Source organism: Ochotona princeps, chromosome 1, assembly GCF_030435755.1.
Source record: "Ochotona princeps isolate mOchPri1 chromosome 1, mOchPri1.hap1, whole genome shotgun sequence".
NCBI classification, from domain to species: Eukaryota; Metazoa; Chordata; class Mammalia; order Lagomorpha; family Ochotonidae; genus Ochotona; species Ochotona princeps.
Window position 1 is genome coordinate 164,419,121 of NC_080832.1, and position 18,462 is coordinate 164,437,582.

Here is an 18,462-nt window from a genome sequence, read left to right on the forward strand (position 1 = left end):
CAGACAGAAGCACCTGCAGCAACACAGACATCCCTGGGGCTGTGCACACGGGGTCACCGGGCAGGTTTCCTGTGACTGCCACAGGGGGAACAAGCAAAGGGCAAAGCCCTACCTGGTAAATGAAGAAACAAATGATAGTGCTGTTCGTTTCTCACCTTGGACGGCTGGCGCTCCCAGGGTGAGGCTCCCAAGGGCAAGACTGAGAGCTGCAGTGTGTCAGGGAGCAGTATCCCAGGGCTGGCCATCTGGCCCCAGAGGATCGGGCACCGTGCCCCCTCCCTGGCTGGACAGAGACCCAGAGGACCACACCTTCATACCCGGAGAGCTGACCCAGAAAGCAGCAGAGTAACAGCTTTTATTTAATTAAAATAGATTAAAAACCAGACTGTGTAAGAGAATTAGAAATCTCAATAATTTACCGCTATGTACACTAGCAGATGCTGGTCGTTAGTAGACACGGGAGCCCACGGTGGGCACCGCCGCCTGGAGCTCCAGTCTCGATTCTCCTGCCTTCTCAGAAGAGTACACTAAGGGGCAGCAATGCTGGAGCCTAGAAAGAACCCAACCATGGACCCCGAGGTCCACTCACACAGACACGTGATGGGCGTGAGGGCCCCTCTCTCAGTAGCCGATATTCCCCATGCAAGCTCCCTCTTGAATGAGAAGACTTTTTTCAGCTAGAAGATGAAAAGCAGAGGCAAGAGCTTCTGAGCTCTGGGGCACACCTGTGGGAGACAGCAGGTGCCTTGCCTGCGAGGCCCAGAGCTTGGTCTTCTTCGGCAGCTCCTCCAGAATGCTTTGTGTCTTGGCCCGGGAGGGATGATGGGGGACACACTCCCCTGGAGACAGAACCGCCAGCCAGTGCAGCCCAGCTGGCCTGGAGTCCCCGCCCTGGACAGTGAGGCCCAAGGTGCAAGGGGCAGCTGATGGCATCCGTGCAGAGAAGACCCTCAGAACAGCATTGTCACGTGGCCCCCGGGACGTGGCCTCGGCCGCTGAGGGACCTGGTGGCTAGTCATGGCCAACAGGAACAGGTAGATGCACCCACGCACAGCAGACACTGGCGCTGCCATGGGCAGCATCTGCACTGACGTCAAGGGCTGAGGTCGGTCAGGGAGGCCCGCTGCGGACGTTCAGTCCAAGATGTCCGTCTCAAAGGGGACCAGGTGGTAATAAGACAGGTTGGTCACATACGCTGCGGGGTCATCGCCCTCCTCCAGCTCCGAGGTGAACTCGTTGCTGTTCTCAAACCTGGAAGAGGACGGACAGGAGCTGAGGGTCGGCTATGCGGAGAATGAGCAAGGCAGGTGACTGATGCAAGGGGCCAAGGCAGCGCTGGGCCCTGTGCGAGGACCCAGGGACCGGTGTGCTAAGAACCACTGCCACACTGTGTCTTATCCTCACATTAGGAGGCTCTGCAGCCTGAGAGGCCAAGGTAGGGTGCTGTGCAACCTTTCTGGGCCACCTGTAGCGCCACCCCCAGCCACGAGGGAGCCATTCGAAGTGAAGAGCAGCCGGGAGAGGTTGCACAGCTGCCCGAGCTCACACAAGCCACCTAAGATTGTCCTTCACCCCTGCCTTGGGCCAAGGACTCCACCAGGGAGGTGGAGAGACAAAAGACGAGGGTGACTGCACCTTGCGGGGCTTTCAGAGCACAGACTGGGCAGAAGGTCCACTCTGCGTGGGGCACATGGGTCAGTGCTGCCTTGGGCTTGGTAAACACACACCTGTTCTGCCCATGCAATGGGGTTACGGGCCAGGGTCCACCCAGTGAGCCACAGGGAACCAGCCATTCCTCTACCCCATGCAATGAGGTCACGGGCCACGATCTACCTGGTGAGTTAGAGGGACCCAGCCATCCCTTCATCCCATGCAATGGGGCCACAGGCCACGGGCCACGATCCACCCAGTGAGCCACAGAGAACTGGTCATTCCAGCCCAGGAAAACAGAGGCAGAGGCATGTGGCTTTTCTGCCCAGGGATGTCAGAGCAGCACAGAGCATGCAGCCGCTCAGAGCCGGCAACCTGGACTCTCCCGAGGTTGGCACATTAAGGTCTAAGCAAGCTCGAGAGAAAGCCAATGTTTAAAACCACTCTCCGTGGTGTTGGTGCTGTGGCCTAGCACGTTCAGCATTTGCCTGTGACCTTGGCATTCCATCTAGGCATCAGTCCAGTCCTGGAAGGTCCTCTTCTGATCCTGCTCTCTGGCAATGAGCTTGGGAAGTATTAGAGTCCCTGTACCTAATTTGGGAGATTCAGAAGAAACTCCTGGCTTCTGTTATGGCCCAGCCCCGGCTGTTGCAGACATTTTGGGAGTGAATCAACAGATGGAAGATTTCTCCCACTCTGTCTCTCCCTTCTTCCCTATAGCTACCTTTAAATAAAATAAATCTTAAACAGTAAGTCTACAAGCATGGATACTTCTTGCAAAGGCCAAAGCTAGGGGACCCCGTCCATGAAAGCATACTCACAGGTGCTCTGGGGGATCCACGGCCAGGGGCTGCTCTCTTCCGTTGGGTATGCTGGGGTCGATGACTATGGTCTCCGTATTGGCTAAACAAAACCCGTTGGACCTCATGATTTCTGAAAATCAGGCATTGACACGTCAGGAGGGGTAGGAGTTTGAGGCCTCCAAGTCTCCCCACTTTGCCCCTGTGTGCCATGGAGTTATTCCTGGCAGGGCTGGCTATCAACTTATCCTGTGTCTACATAGTTTCTCATAATTTTTCCAACCTGTGTGGGTTTTGGTCCATTTATAAACGCACTGTTGTGTGTGGTAGGTCCACACCTGGGACAACCTGAGCTGGGCTGGGGCATAGAGTATGACCTCAGCTCGGCCCAGCCCAGCCAGGACCCTCCTGGCCTTGGAACTCAGCTTGGAAAAACATCCAAACGGTTGTGGACAGTTTTGTGCACATGCTCAGTAGAATCATGCCATCCGTCATGGGTTAAATCCAAGCATCCAGAAGCCATGGGTGCCAGCAGCACCCGTGACCTCCTGGTTCCAGAGGGACTCTGTTCCCCGTACAAGAGTGGTTCTGGGTGGCGTCCAGGGTTCCCCCAGCAAGGATGCCTCCCTGCTCCTCGGGAAGCCGGCTCGCTCTCACACTCCAAGTGACTGCCCGCTGCCGACAGCCTGTGTCCATTTGTACAAAGAAAGCTTTTGTGACTCACATCCGAAAGTCAGCCCACCACCTGCTCCCAAGCCCTGGGGACCCTGGCATGCAAGGGACAGAGCCCGCCGCTCCCACCAGCAAGCCACAGGGCATTGCTGACAGACCCAGCCAGTGGGAGGGCACCCAGTCCTACACTGCCAACAGAACTGGTGTCCTTTTTATCTGACACCACAAGCGAAATCGATTTATTCCTACATATGGGTCTGTTTTTTTATAACGGAAATGATCACTTCCTGCTTATTTTTAGTCTGTCTGGGTATTTATGTCTCATTCTGGCACCTTCTGTCCCTACCAAAGGAATCGGGGAACATTAAACATGAAGAAAGGAAAAACGGCTTTCCTGTCATTCCCCAAGGGTTCAAAATGATGACTCAACAGTCTGGCCTGCTGGGTCATCCACCTGATCTGCTGAGTCATGCCTAAAATTCCTGCCCCCTCCCCCTTCTGCCTAGTCTCCTGACTCAGGTGTCTGCTACTACACTACCCCCTCAGCCAGCCACAGCCCCAGGACGTCCTTCCCTGCCTCTGTCCCCACTCCTCCTGCCTGGAGGCTAGAAGGAGCTCTGAGCTGGGTGCTCCGAGGTCAATGGCTTCTGTGCGGACCAGAGAGACAGGGGAGAGGACACTGCACTCCATCAAAGAGGCAGGAGCGTAGAACCACTTTCTCCATTGTCTGTTGCAAACTCTGACCTTTTCCACTGGTTCACTCCCCCAAATGGCCACAACAGCCAGAGCTGGGCTGATCTGAAGCCAGGAGCCAGGAGCTTCCTCTGGGTCTTCCATGTGGGTGCAGGATCCCAAGCACTCTGTTGCTTTCCCAGGCCACAAGCAAGGAGTTGGATTAGAAGTAGAGCAGCCAGGACTTGAGCCAGCATCTATATTTCACTGCACTGACCCGAAGCTGGAATCTTGACCCCACTCTCAGGGGTAACTGCAGCTGGCCACAGTGACCTCTGCAGTTTGAAGGCTCTCAGCGGCGTCTGGGCCCTCCTGCCTGCCTGCACAAGCAGCCTAGGGTGCCGCTAGACATCTGTGTGCCACCAAAGACAGTCACTGAGGAGTGCTGGATCCCGCCTCCACGCTCCATCACCTCCAAGACCCCACATGACTTCTGGGAAGTCAGGCTCACCAGCAAAGGGGGAGGGCAGGAAGGTAGACAGGGGAGTGTGGTGTGGAGTGGGGTGGGGGCGGCTTTGCAACAATCCCGATGATAGCTTGGAAAGGGATTGTTCGCCACAGTCAATTTTGTCCTTTGGGGCTGGCATTACGGCACAGCAGGCTAAGCCCCTATCTGTGTGACACCTAAATCCCACGTGGATCAAATCCTGGCTGCTCGTCTTCTAGCTCAGCTCCCTGCTGATGCACCTGGGGGAGGCAATGAAAGACGGTCCAAGAGCTGGGACCGCTGTCACTCACATGGAAGACCCAGAGGGGGTTCCAGGCTCCCTGGGTTTCAGTCCGGTTCAGCCCCGACTGCTGCATGCACTTGACGAACGAGCCAGCAGATGGAAGACCCCTCTCTGTCTCTCCTACTCTCGTAAGTTTGTTCAGCACTCACATCCCCAGAGGATGGGGGTGAGGGCAAAGACGCCGGCCTTCCGGGCATGCTTTTCCTGTGCCCCCTGGCACAGGAACCTGTTTCTCACCACTGCTGGCACCTGGCACCATCTGGTGGCCAGAGAGGAAGGTGGGAAGCTGTATGTACCAGCTCAAGCGGGGATGGGCCCCCAGCGTCCACCTGAATGCAGAAACACAGGCAACAGGGGCAAGCCTGCAAACCAGAGCACCTACCCCAAAGGGTGCTGTGGGGTGCCATCATGAGCTCAGGGCTGCTGCTCCATGTCCTTGATCACCCCCTCAGTGACGGATAGGGACAGGGGACACCCTTGCCTCTGCAAACACCCACACCCACACACACACATGCATGCATACACCTGCACACACGTGAGCATGCTCACACACGCACACACCTCCGGACGTGGAAGTCCTAGCTCTGAGGTGCTAGCTAGGCTGGGAGGGTCCAACATTGACAGCCACGCAGAGGGGAAATGCTTGGTTCTGCCAAGGTGTGGAAGCTGTGCCCCACCTGCCAGCTCTTCTTGCACCGTCTCATGTGGTTCCTGGCCCACGCACTGAACCTCCCTGCCACAAGCCACTTGCAAACTCCACGGTCAGACCACCCTGGTACTGGAAAGTGGCCTGCAATGACAGTGAGCCACTCCCGCCCACCGCTCCCCTTCCAGCCTTGCCCGATCCGACCCCCTCTTCCTCTTCTCCCAGTCTCATCTCTCCTTGTAGTGGCCTGATATCCTGCTGCACGGCCTGGGCGGGCCACAGGCCAAGTTCGTCCCCTAGGGCTAAACCCCCATGGGAGCCCCGTCTGGGAGCCAGTTTGAGTCCCGGCTGCTCCGCTTCTGATCCAGCTCCCTGCTAACGCACCTGGGAAAGCAGCGGGGGACGGCTCAAGTGCTTGCCTCCTGCAACCACAAGGAAAACACAGAAGAAGCTCTTGGCTCTGGCTGCAGCCTGGCCCAGCCCAGCTGTTACCACCATTTGGGGAGCAAACCAACAGGTGGAGATTTTCTTTCTTTCTCTCCCCATCACTTTCCTCCTGAGACGTCCTGACTCAGACCCGAGTTTTGGAGACAGAGCACACTGCAAACTCACAGAGCCAGAGGGGCAGGGGCTGGGCTAACGGCCTGGCCTCACCTGCTGCTCTCAGCACCCTGCTGACGCGCAGGCGCCCCTGCGGTCTCTCACCTGAGATCTTGACGGGGCTCTGGAAGCTGGGCTGAATCTTACGCACATTGTCATTTTTCAGCACCTGGTCCAGGGGTGACCTCTCAAAGAAAGTCAGCACAACTTCCGACCTGGAATACTGGAAGGGAACCCCAAGAATGACAAGATGGAGGGCTCTCACCGCCAGGCCCACCTGCTTGTGTGAGCCGCCCCCTGCCCAGCCCAGGCAGCCACAGCCAGGCCTGGCAAGGCCACACTCCCCGCCGCCCCCTGCCCCAGCTCAGCTCAGCTCACTTTTCTCCTATCTGGCCCATGGCTAAGATGCAGGGCTAACAGCTGGATTTCTGGCCAGGTATCTGAGCGCCGGCATGTTGTCCACACTGCCCTCCCTGTGTACATGGGCTGTGTCCCCTTGCTGTTGGCCACATGAGCACACGGAGGCTGCCATCACCCTTGCTGACACTGGCGGCTCCCTTGGCTGCTTCCATCAGCCTCTCGCCAACCAGCTCCGCCCTCTAAGCACAGGCTATCCTCAGCCCAGCCAGAGAGCCGGACCCTCCCCACTTGGTGCCCCCATCAGATCCCTCCCGCTCGCCACCCCAGGGAGGTAGACAAAGCCACCAGGACCCAAGCAGGCCTTCCTCCTCCTCCTTCTGCTGCACAGCCTGCAGCCAGGCCAGCCACTCACCTTACAGGGCATGCCGATCACCAGCTTCAGCAGCTTCTCCACCTCGTCCAGCCGGCTCTCGATGTCCTGTGCGTTCTTGATGGCGAGCAGCCCTGCGGCGCAGGTGGAAACAGCCACAGGTCAGGGGAGCAGGCAGGGATGCAGGCCCCCTCATGAAACAACCGGCAGGTGCTCCTGGAGGCAGACGCCCATGGGGGTCCAGATGCGAGCCAAGCTCGCAAGACATGCCCGAAAGCACAGCCAGTGCCAACCTCCATTCCCGAATGCCTCTGGCACCTGCACTCGGTCTCACTGCGGCCCTGGGCATGGTCACTGTGGCTGTGGGCATGAGCTGGCCCAACTTTCCTTTTGCCACACCCAGAAACTCCCCTCCCCATGCCCCCTCACAGCAGCCTCGGCGTGCGCCTTTTTACCCCTTCCGATTACGTTACGAGCATTCACCTTGCACTTGGAGAGCGACAACCTCATTCAAGGGCAACAGTAGCCTGCTGTGGCCAGTACTGTGACATAGCAGCCTAAGTCTCCAACCACAGCGCCAGCATCCTGTATGGGTGTCAGTCTGTGTCTCAGCTGCTCCACTTCCCGTCCAGCTCCTTGCTGGTGGCCTGGGAAAGCAGTGGAAGATGGCTCAAAGCCTTGGGACCCTGCACCCGTGTAGGAAACCTGGAGGAGGTTCCTGGCTCCTGGCTTCAGATTGGCCCAACTCTGGCTGTTGCAGCCACTTGGGAAGTGAACTTGTGGATGGATGATCTTTCTCTGTCTCTCCTTCTCTCTGTAAATCTGACTTCCCAATTAAAAATAGATAAATGTTAAAAAAAAAAAAAGCGGGGGTGGACCCACCGATCAGAGGGGGACCTCCTGTCCCTGAAGCCCTGTTCTGTTCCAAGCCTGGTGCGTGCTTCAGCCGCACAGTGAACACCTTAATGCTTGTGCCCACACCAATGGGGCACAACGGGGTGAGGGGGCAGCGAGGTGCAGGAGCTCTCTCTCCTCAAAGGGCATCCTGGGGCCTGACCAGGGCACAGCCCAGGGCCACAGACTAGCAGCAGTGGAAGGGGGGAGGGGTGAGCCTCGGACGCTGTCCCCAACATAGCGTCAGGCTCACACTGCTGGCTGCAGCCAGCCCAACCGCTGGGCCCCTGCGCCTACTGAGTGAGACAAGCCATGCACCTGCCTTGCCAGGGAGGGAAATACCAGACCTTCACCCGGAGGAAGCCAAGTGGGCGTGACCACACAGGCACACCACCCACCACGGATCTGAACCCCACGCCCCCCTGCTGGCCCGCAGTGACTCCCCCTGCACCTCTCATCCCAGCCCCTAGGGCTGCCAGTCTCTCCCCCGTCTGAGAGGTAACCAGAGCTGCTGCCTTCCCCTCGAGCTGAGTCCCACCATCCCTCCTGCGCAGGTATAGCATGTTAATAAGCCTACTCCTGTGGTACCGACACCTCATAAGGACACTGGTTTGAATCTTGGCTACTCCAATCCCAACCCAGCTGCCTATTGATGGCCGGGAGAAATGGCAAAGGACAGCCCAAAGCTTTGAGCTCCTGCACCCATGTGGGAGACCCGGAAGAAGCTCCTGCCTTCTGCCTGGCCCAGCCAAGGCCTGCCTGTTGCAGCCATCTGGGGAGTGAAGATTTTCTTTCTCTCTCTCTCTCTCTCTCTCTCTCTCTCTCTCTCTCCCTGCATGCGAGTCCCTTCGGATACCCTGAGGAAACCTGTCAACAGATGGCACCTTTGGTCTACTCCTGTTGGCTGCACACATTTGCACAAGAGGATGGGACAGTGAATGACAAGCTTCTGTCGACTTCCTGGGGGTACCTGGAGTACCCATCACACCTGCTTTTCCAAACCCAGGCAGTCCCCACCTGGCAAGGCTGGCTGCTGGGTCACAGGCCCTCAGCAGGCAGACTCCCTCATCACAGTGGGTGTCAAGTCCAGAGCTACTCTAGCCAACATGCAGACCATACTGCCCACCTCCCCTCAACCCCGCCATCCAACTCTTCTTGTGTCTCTGAGGAGCAGGCAGGTGCACGCCCCAAAAACGCATACAAGCTGAAAATCCACAAATATCAGCTCTTTGACACTCAGACAAGATGTCCCCAGGGGGCCCGGCGGCATGGCCTAGCAGCTAAAGTCCTCGCCTTGAACACGCCGGGATCCCATATGGACACCAGTTCTAATCCCGGCTGCTCCACTTCCCATCCAGCTCCCTGCTTGTGGCCTGGGAAAGCAGTTGAGAACAGCCCAAAGCCTTGGGATCCTGCACCCACATGGGAGACCTGGAGGAATCCTGGTTCCTGGCTCCTGGCTCCTGGCTCCGGGTCGGCACAGCACCGGCCGTCGTGCTCACTTGGGGAGTGAATCATCGGACAGAAGATCTTCCTCTCTGTCTCTCCTCCTCTCTGTATATCTGACTTTGTAATAAAAATAAATAAATCTTTTAAAAAAAGATGTCCCCAGGAAGGGGAGGCCCACAGCCACTAGAGTGCCTGGGTTAGGGTGTCGGCTCTGCTGCTTCGAATTCTCACTTCCTGCCAATGCAGACGCTGGCAGGCAGCAGGTGAAGCTACCACAGCCTCCAGACCAACCTGCACGCACGCACGCCCACGCCTTTCGGCTCCTGTGTGGCTCACAAGCTTTGGTGCTTGGTAGTCTTAACACTGTTCAAATACTTTTCTTTATTTCACGTCCTCTTTTTGAAACATGCGATGAAATGCCGTAAGGTGGTAGGAGCGTTTCGGCCTTTGTTTTTGTACTCCAAATACTGCTGACGGCCGGAGAGTTCTGTCAAGTTCTTGTCTCAGCTGTGCTACCTGAGATCACGGCAACTCGGGCCTGACTTTGAACAGCCTGGCATCCAAACAAAATCGGAACCACCTCTTATTGAGGAGGCCTGTTCCAGAGCAGGGCGGCAGGGGGTGCCAGCACTCCATGGAAGCCAGGGCAAGGCTCTTCTATCTGCAATCTGACGTTTAAGGAAGTACAACCCAACACCGGTAAAACAAACAAACAAAAAAATCTCCAGTCCCTGGTGAAAGATAATCACAAACATTCAAACATTGCCACGATTTCTAATGCTGCAAGATCGGTGACATGGTCATTGCATACAAAATCAGCCCAGTTGGAAACTGGGAACTAAACATGTGGTCAACACCATCGCGCATCCCGGCAGCCGGCTGGCCGGCCACACACCCGGAGACCCACCGTGGGCTGGGGCAGCCAAGCTGTCCTTCTCTCCACTGCTGGTTTGGCCTTGAGGGTAGAGTTCACCATCACTCACCCCACTCTGTGGCCTCACCCACATGGTTTGTTTTGAGTTTTTAGACTTGGCAATGCCACAGGGCCAGGCCCTAAGGGCTCTCCACCCAGAGCTGGGCAGCAAGGCAAGAAATGGGGGGATCACAGCAGGTATTTGTTCTTGAGGGCACTAGGCGTATGCCAGGGACAGAGCCTTATGCCGACAATTGGCCCGCCTGCCGGGCGCACGGTGAATTTCTGCATCGGGACCCACCACAGCCCTGTAGGCTGGATACACGTGGCATGGAACTGACAGATGAATTTACTTGGGTGGGAAAGTTTTCAAACACACCATGCACAGCTCCTTCCCCCACTCTGTGCTCTCAAGGAGCCTTCTGAAGCCCCCCATGCTGCTGATGGTGCCTGCGAACCTGGCTGCGTCCTCCCCCAATCCTCCTGGCTTCGATCCTGGGGCATCTGGAATTTTCCATGGTGGGTAGAGGAGCCAGGAAGGTCAGTGTCACAGCCCAAACCCTTCCCCGTCTTCGTCCCCTGCCACCTGCAGCTGGCGCCGCTCCCGGGTCTTTCCTACAGGACTCGGTCACACATCAAAGAGGGAAGATGAAGGCTGCTGCCCTACAGATAAATGCGAGGCAACCTTGCAAGCGGCAGCTAGAAGAGAGCCAGGTGGCTGTGCCCACCCTCACCACTCCTGGGGGAGAGGCCACCAGGCCACCAGGAGCGTTGGGGGTCCCGCCACCAAGCATGACCACACTACTGGCATTAATGGAGCTCAGAGTTACCACCCCACATCCACCATGGTCCTGTCCCACACACCCAGACTTCAGCCAAGGCCTGCGAACATCCAAGGAGCCACCTGGTAAAGTGATGACACCAGTGGGTGCCTACCGCTGTGCCAACACACGGTGGGAAAGTGATGCCAATGGCCGGCAAGGACATGGGAACTCTGGGGTCACCCGCTCAGGCATGGGTCTGGCCTCAGCCTGGGGAGCATGTGTTCTTTGGATTTTAAAGAACTGTAAGGCCCAGAGGCTGGCTCCGTGGAACAGTAGGCTAAGCCTCTACCTTTGGTACTGGCACCCCATATGGGCAGTGGCACATGTCCCGGCTGCTCCACTTCCAGTTCAGCTCTCTGTTTATGGCCTAGGACAGCAGATGAGGATGGCTTATGTCCTTGGAATCATGTGGGAGATCTGGAAGAAGCTCCTGGCTTGGATCAGCCCAGCTCCAGCCATTGCAACCATCTGGGGAATGAACCAGCAGATAGAAGACCTCCAATTCTCTGTTTTCCCTTCTCTCTAACTCTGCTCTTTTGTAAAAGGCACAGAGACTGTTCCTGAGGGAGGCTACCAGCAGTGTGTGCAGAAGCAGCAGGGCCTGGGGAACCACAGGTGCCCACCGGGTACTCCCTGTAGGGCTGCCCAGGCCCTGGCCGATCGCCTCCCCTCCCCGTCCTACTGTGCTGACTGCGTTCTGGGATCACTCGAGGCCTGTCCCCTGACACCTATGTGGACAATATGTGGACAGCTCTAAGTCCTGGGGGGCCACACCCTGAGTGGTCAGGGCTCTGGTCATCACTGCCCCGTCCAGCACATCCAGGGGCCACGGGGATGCCCTCTCCAAGCCTGGGCCGGATCAGCCCTCGGCAAAATGATTGTCCTCAATGGCAGAGGGCAGCAGACAGGTAACAGGTGCCCTACCTCACTCAGAGAAAATACTAGCCTATCTCCCAACTTCCCAGGGGTTCTCTGGAACCAACCCCTCCTCCCCATCACATCTGCTTAGCCATTCCTCACACCTGCCCCATGCACCTGGCGCCACACCTCCCTGCCCTCTGGCTCACCCAGCAGCAGTCTTCCTCTGAGTGCAATCAGAGCTCAGAGTGGTCATCCCTGCAGGAGAGTTGGGCCCTGCCTCCTGCCCAGCCTCCCTGACCTACACTCTCCTCCTTCCCCTAACTGGCAACACCCACGGGCTCCAGTCCTGGCTGCAATTCGCTTCAGATGCACCTTCCTGCTGACACAGCCTGGAGGCGGCAGACGAAGTTCAAGTGCTGAGTCCCAGCCACCCACGCGGGAGACTCAGTGCCAGGCTCTTGACCTGACCAACCAAAGCTGCTGCAAGCATAGGGGAGGGGTGTCACTCCTCTGTCACTGTCACCCAAGAGCCTCAGACCCCCGGTGGGAAAATTCCACATGTTGAAGTCTGCAGAAAATGTGACACCATCTTTTCCCACAGAAAACAAGTATCTTTTAATGCGTATCTTTTAACCCCACGGCGTGGCTGTCTTTCTAGATGGGAGAAGTTAGAAATAACACATCTTCATCATGGCCTGAGGGCAGGATACTCATAACTGTCGGAGTTCATAAAGAGCAGGGACCACCCCAAGATGCTGAATCCAGGGATGCAGCCTCCTCCCTCCCCTGGGGCTGAGGCAGGGACCGGTGACCCATCAGACAAATATCAAGGGTGTCAGGTGAGAAACCAGGAGGCCCAGGACAGGGAAAGAGAAAGACAAGCCCTGGGTGAGCCTCACCCTACACAGCTCAAACAGGTGGCCTGGTGAGGCATCCCAGGACCAGGGGAGGGTGATGGCACAGGGCGGGGGGGGTAGAGGGGAGGGCAGAGGGGGGGCAGCGTCTCCATGCAAATGCCCCTTCCCAGGCCAATGGAGTTCGTCAGCCCTTTCAACTACATGCAAAACTGAGGGCTACCAGCTGGGACCACCCAAGCATCCCAAGTCAACGAACCCAGACAGTGCAAAAACATCCTCTCCCCCAGTCAAGAAACACGGGACCCCAGGAAAGGACCCAGATGGAGAAAAGGGTCCCAGCATCACCCACCCCCAGCTGCCAGGTACTCCTACAGGTCACACAGCAGCTTTATGCAAACAGGAATACATCTGCATGTCAATGAAGTGGAATCCGCGCCAGCGCCACTGGGAGGTCTACGGTTAGGGAGCCACTGCCGGGAGAGGCCTTCCCCGGAGGCGCTGGGGAGGGGCCTGCCTCCAGGCAGGGGAGGAAGGCTCAGCAGTCCAGCCCCTGGCCCGGGCACCCTCTGCTCTCCTGCCAGAAGTGTTGGCTGTGTCCTAGGAGGGGACAAGGACAGGACCCACGGCGGCCAGGCACTCTCCCCAGCAGCTGTGGGTCCTTCCTGCCCAGCCACTCCACAGGTGGCCCCTGGCAGCCCCCACCTGGACCACTGAATCTCCTTCCTCCACTTCCTAAACCATGGGGAACCCCGGGGGTGTCCACTTTCACTAGCTATGGCAATGATAGCCCCCTCCCCTCTGCTCCCCAGAACCCAGAGTAAAAACACAGATGAAGTTGGGGCGAGCCTTGCACACTCACCTCCCTCCCGCCCCAGGTGAGGGATTTTCCATTTCCCACCTGTGCGTGCCCGGGCGACTGAAACCGCCGCCAATCCGGGCCAAGCCCCCGCTGCAGACAGCAATAACCACCAGCCTGAGGGCAGAGGGGGGATGACACGGCCCGCCCAGGGCCCAGGGGTAGGTGCCTGGCCACAGTGAGGTCCTGAGGGAGCCTCTTTCCTTCCAGGACTCCACTTGCTTAGGGCCCTTGGCCAACCGCTCACCCCGGAATCCCATCCCCGTCCCCTCACACAGTCTGTCTCCCTGTTGACATTTCAGAAGAGGCTCATCCACAGCAAAGCCGGGCAGACCTTGAACCACACCTTCGGGACAGGCTGGAAATTCCAACCCCCAGGAGCCGAGGGAGGGACTCCTCCCGGGCGGCCCCCAGTCGCCTGCTTGGGGAGCTCTGCCAGGGGGATCTGGTGGCCAGAGGATGAGCACAGGGCACGCGCGGGGTGTGTGGGAGAAGGCTGTGACGAGAGGGAGGTGAGGCAAACAGCGCTTATCTCCAGGCTCAGCCAGAGGCTGTTAAGGGTATCCGTGCTGGCCACCCTAGGCTTGGGGAAGTTGGCTCCAAGTTTCCAAGCCGGGGTGCTCAAGCCCCAGGTGCTGAGCGCCGCAGGTGGCCACAGCGAGTGGAGGGTGAGTGCGTGGGAGCATGGGGGTCTTCCCCACACCCTCCTTCTCTCCTGGCCTTCCCGGGCAGCCCCTCCCTCCCAGTCTTCCCAGCTCCACTTCCTCGGCGTTTCCCGCCCCGCCTGTCAGCCTGGCCTCCCAAGTGCAAGGCCAGCAAGCAGGACGGAAAGGGAAACCCGCAGTTGGTAAAATCCAGGGCCGGTTTCCAGGCAAGGGATCAGGCGGCGGCGGCGGCCAGCGCCGTTAATCAAACCAGCATGGGCACCCAGCCCTGGGTGGAGACCCCTGGGCGTGCGTTGACCGCCAGCGGCGACCGGCGCCAGCGACGGGGGAAGGAGGGGTGGGGTGGCCCTTCGGGACAGGCTGCGTGGCACCTCGCACTCCGTCTCTCGGACGTCACCCGGGCGGCCCCTCCCAGCCGCCCAGTTCTCCGGGTCGGGGTGGGGGGTGGGTTGCCGGCCCGGGTGCCACAACTCCTACCCGCGATACACACGCGGAGTCCCGGGGTCGATGGACACCTCCGGGCGCCTGCCTCCCTCTCGGAGCTGCGTCTTCCTCCTAAGCTGACCCGTCCCTGCGACGGCCAGCGGGCGCGTCCTGTTGGTGTCGGCCTCGGTCCTCCTTTCGGGACAGGGCTCCGCGCGCGTCCCGGCTCGCCGCGCCCCCCAAGCGCAAGGCCGCCCGAGTGTCCCTCCTGCGCCGCGGCCAGGCATCTAAGTTACTCCACTCCCCGCCACACTTCTCCGCGCTCCGAGCCAGCCCGCCCGCTCCGGCGCCCGCGGATGCCCCCGCACCTTGGCGCAGCGGCGCGCGCGCCAGCTCGGGCCGATCCTCCGGGAAGGCGTCGCGGAGGCGCTGCCACAGACGGCCCAGGTCGGCGAGGCTACGGTGCAGGTAGAGCACGCTGCGGTCCGACCACTCGGTGCGGATCTCGAAGAACTCCTCCTCGTCGCCGCGCCGGCTGACGATGAGCCGGCGGATGCCGTTCACCCAGCAGCCACGCACGAACATGTTCACCAGCGACGTGCCTTCAAACACGGCCGACGCCATGCCGCGGGCCACGCATGCCCGCCCCCGTGCTCCCCGACGCCCGCAGGTCGGGCTGCGGTCTGTGCTGCGGGGGAAGCCGGGTGCGCCCCGGCCGGCCTGCCTGCCTGCCTGCCTGGCTGCGCCAACTCCAGGGCGGCCACGGGAACTGGAGCGTTGGCCCGGCCGAGCGGCCGCTTTATAAGGCACTTCCCTCCTGGGCGGGCGGCGACGTCGAGGCCGGGCCGGGCCGTGTCCGCCTCCCTCCCGCCGTCGCCGGGAGGGGAGGAGGGGTGGCCAGGCCTGGCGCGCTGCCGCGGCCGTGGGGACCCCCGGCGCCCCTCCGCCTCCGCGCCTCCCGGAGTGGCCCAGGCGCCGGGGACGCGGGGCGGGCTTTGCGCACGGGGGCGCTGCAGGAAAGACTTGTTTTTGTTTTTTTCTTTTTCCGTTTCTCCAGCCGCGGGACCTCGGGCGTCTGGGAGCTGCAGCCCGGGATCCCACAGGGTCCCCGCACCCCCGCGCCCCTGCTAACGGACTGGGGCACAGCACACTTTCCACGCGGCCTCCGCGCACTCTGGCCGCGCCTCCCTCCCGCAGGTCCAGGCCGGAGACGCGGCGGGAACGGCGGCCCTACTCCCAACACACTCTTCAGCCGCGCAGCCAGCCGGCCCGCCCCAGTCACGGGGACAGCGGGGAGAAGCTGGAGGAAGTGGCAGGAGTGTCCTCGGGTGAGCCTGCGTGCGGGGCTTTGGGCTCGCTGGTTCCCGGCTGGGACAGCCCGCTGTCCTGCGACGGCCTGCTGCGTGGGAGGTGAATTGCACCAACTGGCCTGTGGACATCACCTCGCAGTGGACGGCGAAGAGCGCCCAGGAAGGCCAAGTGTGGCGCAGGCTGGTGGCAGCCGGTCAGTGCGGCCCGGGATGCACCCACACACACACACACACACTCGCCGTGACCCACGAGTGCCCTCTTTGCTTCCCTTCATCAAGTGCACTCAGAGGAGTAGGTGTGGGCCACGGTCTGTGCTGCCCTTGGGTGACCCCTGCCGAGGTTGGGAGGAGGGTGTCTGAGGGTCAAGATGGGCTCCCAAGACCCAGCCTGGTCCCGCTGGTCTTCCCACTTGCTCTTACGTCGGCCCTGCTGGGAGCCCCGTTTGGGGGAGCTGTGTGTTTGCTTCTCCCAACCCAAGCGCCCTGGCTGTGAAGCTTTGCTTGTGCACGCTGGAGTTGTAATGGTGACATTCAGGAGAAGGTGGTGTTTGTTTACAGAGACCTGGGACTAAAGAAAACCTAGATGGGCACGTGGAAGTGACTGAGTCAAGGCGAAGTAGAAGAAGCAATGACAAGGAGAAACAACAGAGCCAGCCCGCCTGTGCTGCATTGGAAAACCCTGGAGGGCCTTTACATGGCCGGGATGGTCCCGCTTAACCCTTGGTGGAAAGCTAAGCCACTGTGAAATTAGTTTGTCGATTTGTGCCTGGCACAGGTGTACATCACCCTGACAGTTTGAAAGAATTGTCATGTCGGACATTAACCGACTTGCATTCGTCCTAACCATCTCCTTTTAACACATGAAAAAGGAAGAGGGGATTGTATATAAACCCAGTTCCACAAGCAGTTTTGGGATCAACTTTGTTTTTAATTGTGAATGTTCACAATTAAAATGAATGACAATGAAAACAATGAATGTTCGTGTTCACTGAGGTGACTAAATGCTTGCCACACAAGTGTGTTCCATATTTGCACTTTGTGAAAGGCAGTCAGGGATCTTCCATCTATGGGTTTATTCCCCAAATGCCCTTAACAGCCAGGTCTGGGCCAGGCAGGAGCCAGACACAGGGATCTTGGTGTGGGACAGTGACCCAAGTTCTGTGGCAAACGGAGCTGGTGTTTGACCTGGGCACCCCAGACAGCGGCCTGGGAGTTGTGTTGTCGACCTGTGAACGTTGCTGCTCCAAAGTTTGACAAGGGCAAGGCTTTTGGCAAAACTGTAGAGACACAAGCCTTTGCAACCTGTTCGTTCAACCCCAACAGACTTTTGGGAAGGCAGGCTGAAGCTAAAGCAATTCCCTCTTGCAGGAATCCTAGAGAGATTTCTCCACCATCCACACAGGAAGGCATGGACACAGATGTCCGTTGCGTTGCTGTGTGCAAGAAGAAAAAATCAGAAAGAGAAAGTTCTTCCGAGTGCACACTCCACTGCCAGGTGGAAGCCGCTGGGAGAGGGGGTGGGTGTCGGCCGTGGAGATGGCTGAGGGGGCTGCTCAGGGAGCGCGTGAAATGCATGTGTCAGACACGAGAAATTTGGGGGGGTGGGCATATGCATTAAGAAGCCCTAGGATGCCCACAGCCCTGGCCTCAGTTCCAACTCGGCCTTCCTGTTGATGTGGACTGTGGAAAACAGCCAGGACAGGGCAGGTACCTGGGCCCTTGTCACCCAGGAGCGACCCTGGTATTCTCTCCCTTGCTCCTGGCTTCAGCCTAGCCAAGCCCAGCAAGTGAATCAGCAGACCAAGAGCTCCATCTGCTCTGTCTCGTCCGTGTCTCTCTCTAGCTCTCAAAAACGAAGTCAACTTGGAAAGACAGCTACCAACCCTTCAAAGGTACTCTGAGACGGTAAGTGGGACCCAGACAAGAGGTTCCAGAGATGTTTCGTATTTATTTGTAATGTCCTTAATCCATTGTTTGTGATTTTTTTTATTTTTATTTGAAAGAGTTACAGAGAAGTAGGCTCACAGAGAAAAAATTTCCATCTGCTGGTTCACTTGCCAAAAGGCCTCAACAGCCAGTGCTGACTCAACTCAAAGCCAAGAGCCAAGAATTTGTTCTGGGTTTCTCACATGGGTGTAGGACCCCATAAGACTTGGGCCATCCTCTGCTGCTTTCCCAGGTCATTAGCAGGGAGCTGGATGGGAAGTGGAGCAGCTGGGGCTCAAGCCGGTGACCCCGGGGGATTCTGGTGCCCCCGGCAGAGGGTTAGCTTACTATGCCACAGAACCAGCCTCATTTCATGTTCTTTTTCAGTGAAGCAACTGCTTGTGCGAGCTGCTGGATGGGGGCTGCGAGACACCGCTGGAATACTGGCAGTGCTGACCCCGGGGGTGGGAACCAGGGCTCTAGTACTTTCTTCTTACCACTTAGCTGTGACTTATTTTCTGATGAAAGCAGATCTACCCAGCCGCTGACAACACCAATGCCTGTCATTGCCGCCTGCTCCCTTGAACTGTTTGGGTTTACCTCTCCTTGAGTTGGAAACTTACCGAATCCCAGGGCTGCGCCAAGGACCAGTGAAAGTGATTGCATGTGTGGGGCCCCAGTGAACCTCAGTCCCAGTGGGGGCGGGGTGGGGAGGCAAGGCAAGCCGGGGAGCTGGTTCCCGGCCAGGACCTGCAGTGCAGACAGCAGGGAACAAAAGCTCCCTGGGTCACCTGTTTGTCTTCCAAGCCCAGGGTCGAATTACAAAGGTGTGAGGAGGAGGAGGCCTGGATGAAGTTTAGAGAGATGGAAACCAGACACTGGAGGCCCATCAACACAGCTAATCCTGGGTAAATAGAGGGGCC

General features: G+C 58.6%; 1 protein-coding gene across 1 annotated transcript; it reads right to left on the reverse strand.

Annotated features, from left to right (window-relative positions):
- Positions 1-341: 341 nt before the first annotated feature.
- Positions 342-15,536, reverse strand: PXDC1 (PX domain containing 1). The gene is made up of 5 exons (XM_004598622.2): positions 14,672-15,536; positions 6,604-6,695; positions 5,937-6,054; positions 2,472-2,583; positions 342-1,251 (listed from the first exon to the last, which is right to left on the reverse strand). The coding sequence occupies exons 1-5, from the start codon at positions 14,925-14,927 to the stop codon at positions 1,134-1,136; spliced, it is 696 nt and encodes a 231-aa protein (XP_004598679.2). The 5' UTR covers positions 14,928-15,536; the 3' UTR covers positions 342-1,133.
- Between the last annotated feature and the right edge of the window lie 2,926 nt (positions 15,537-18,462).

What these genes read in the sequence shown, in the direction of transcription:
- PXDC1 (XM_004598622.2), bottom strand. Translation starts at nt 14,927, where the DNA reads ATGGCGTCGGCCGTGTTTGAAGGCACGTCGCTGGTGAACATGTTCGTG. An exon ending in TGATCGGCATGCCCTGTAAG is followed by an intron (nt 6,055 to 6,603) that starts GTGAGTGGCTGG and finishes GTTCCCTTCCAG; the next exon opens with TATTCCAGGTCGGAAGTTGT. An exon ending in GAGCCCCGTCAAGATCTCAG is followed by an intron (nt 2,584 to 5,936) that starts GTGAGAGACCGC and finishes CCTGATTTTCAG; the next exon opens with AAATCATGAGGTCCAACGGG.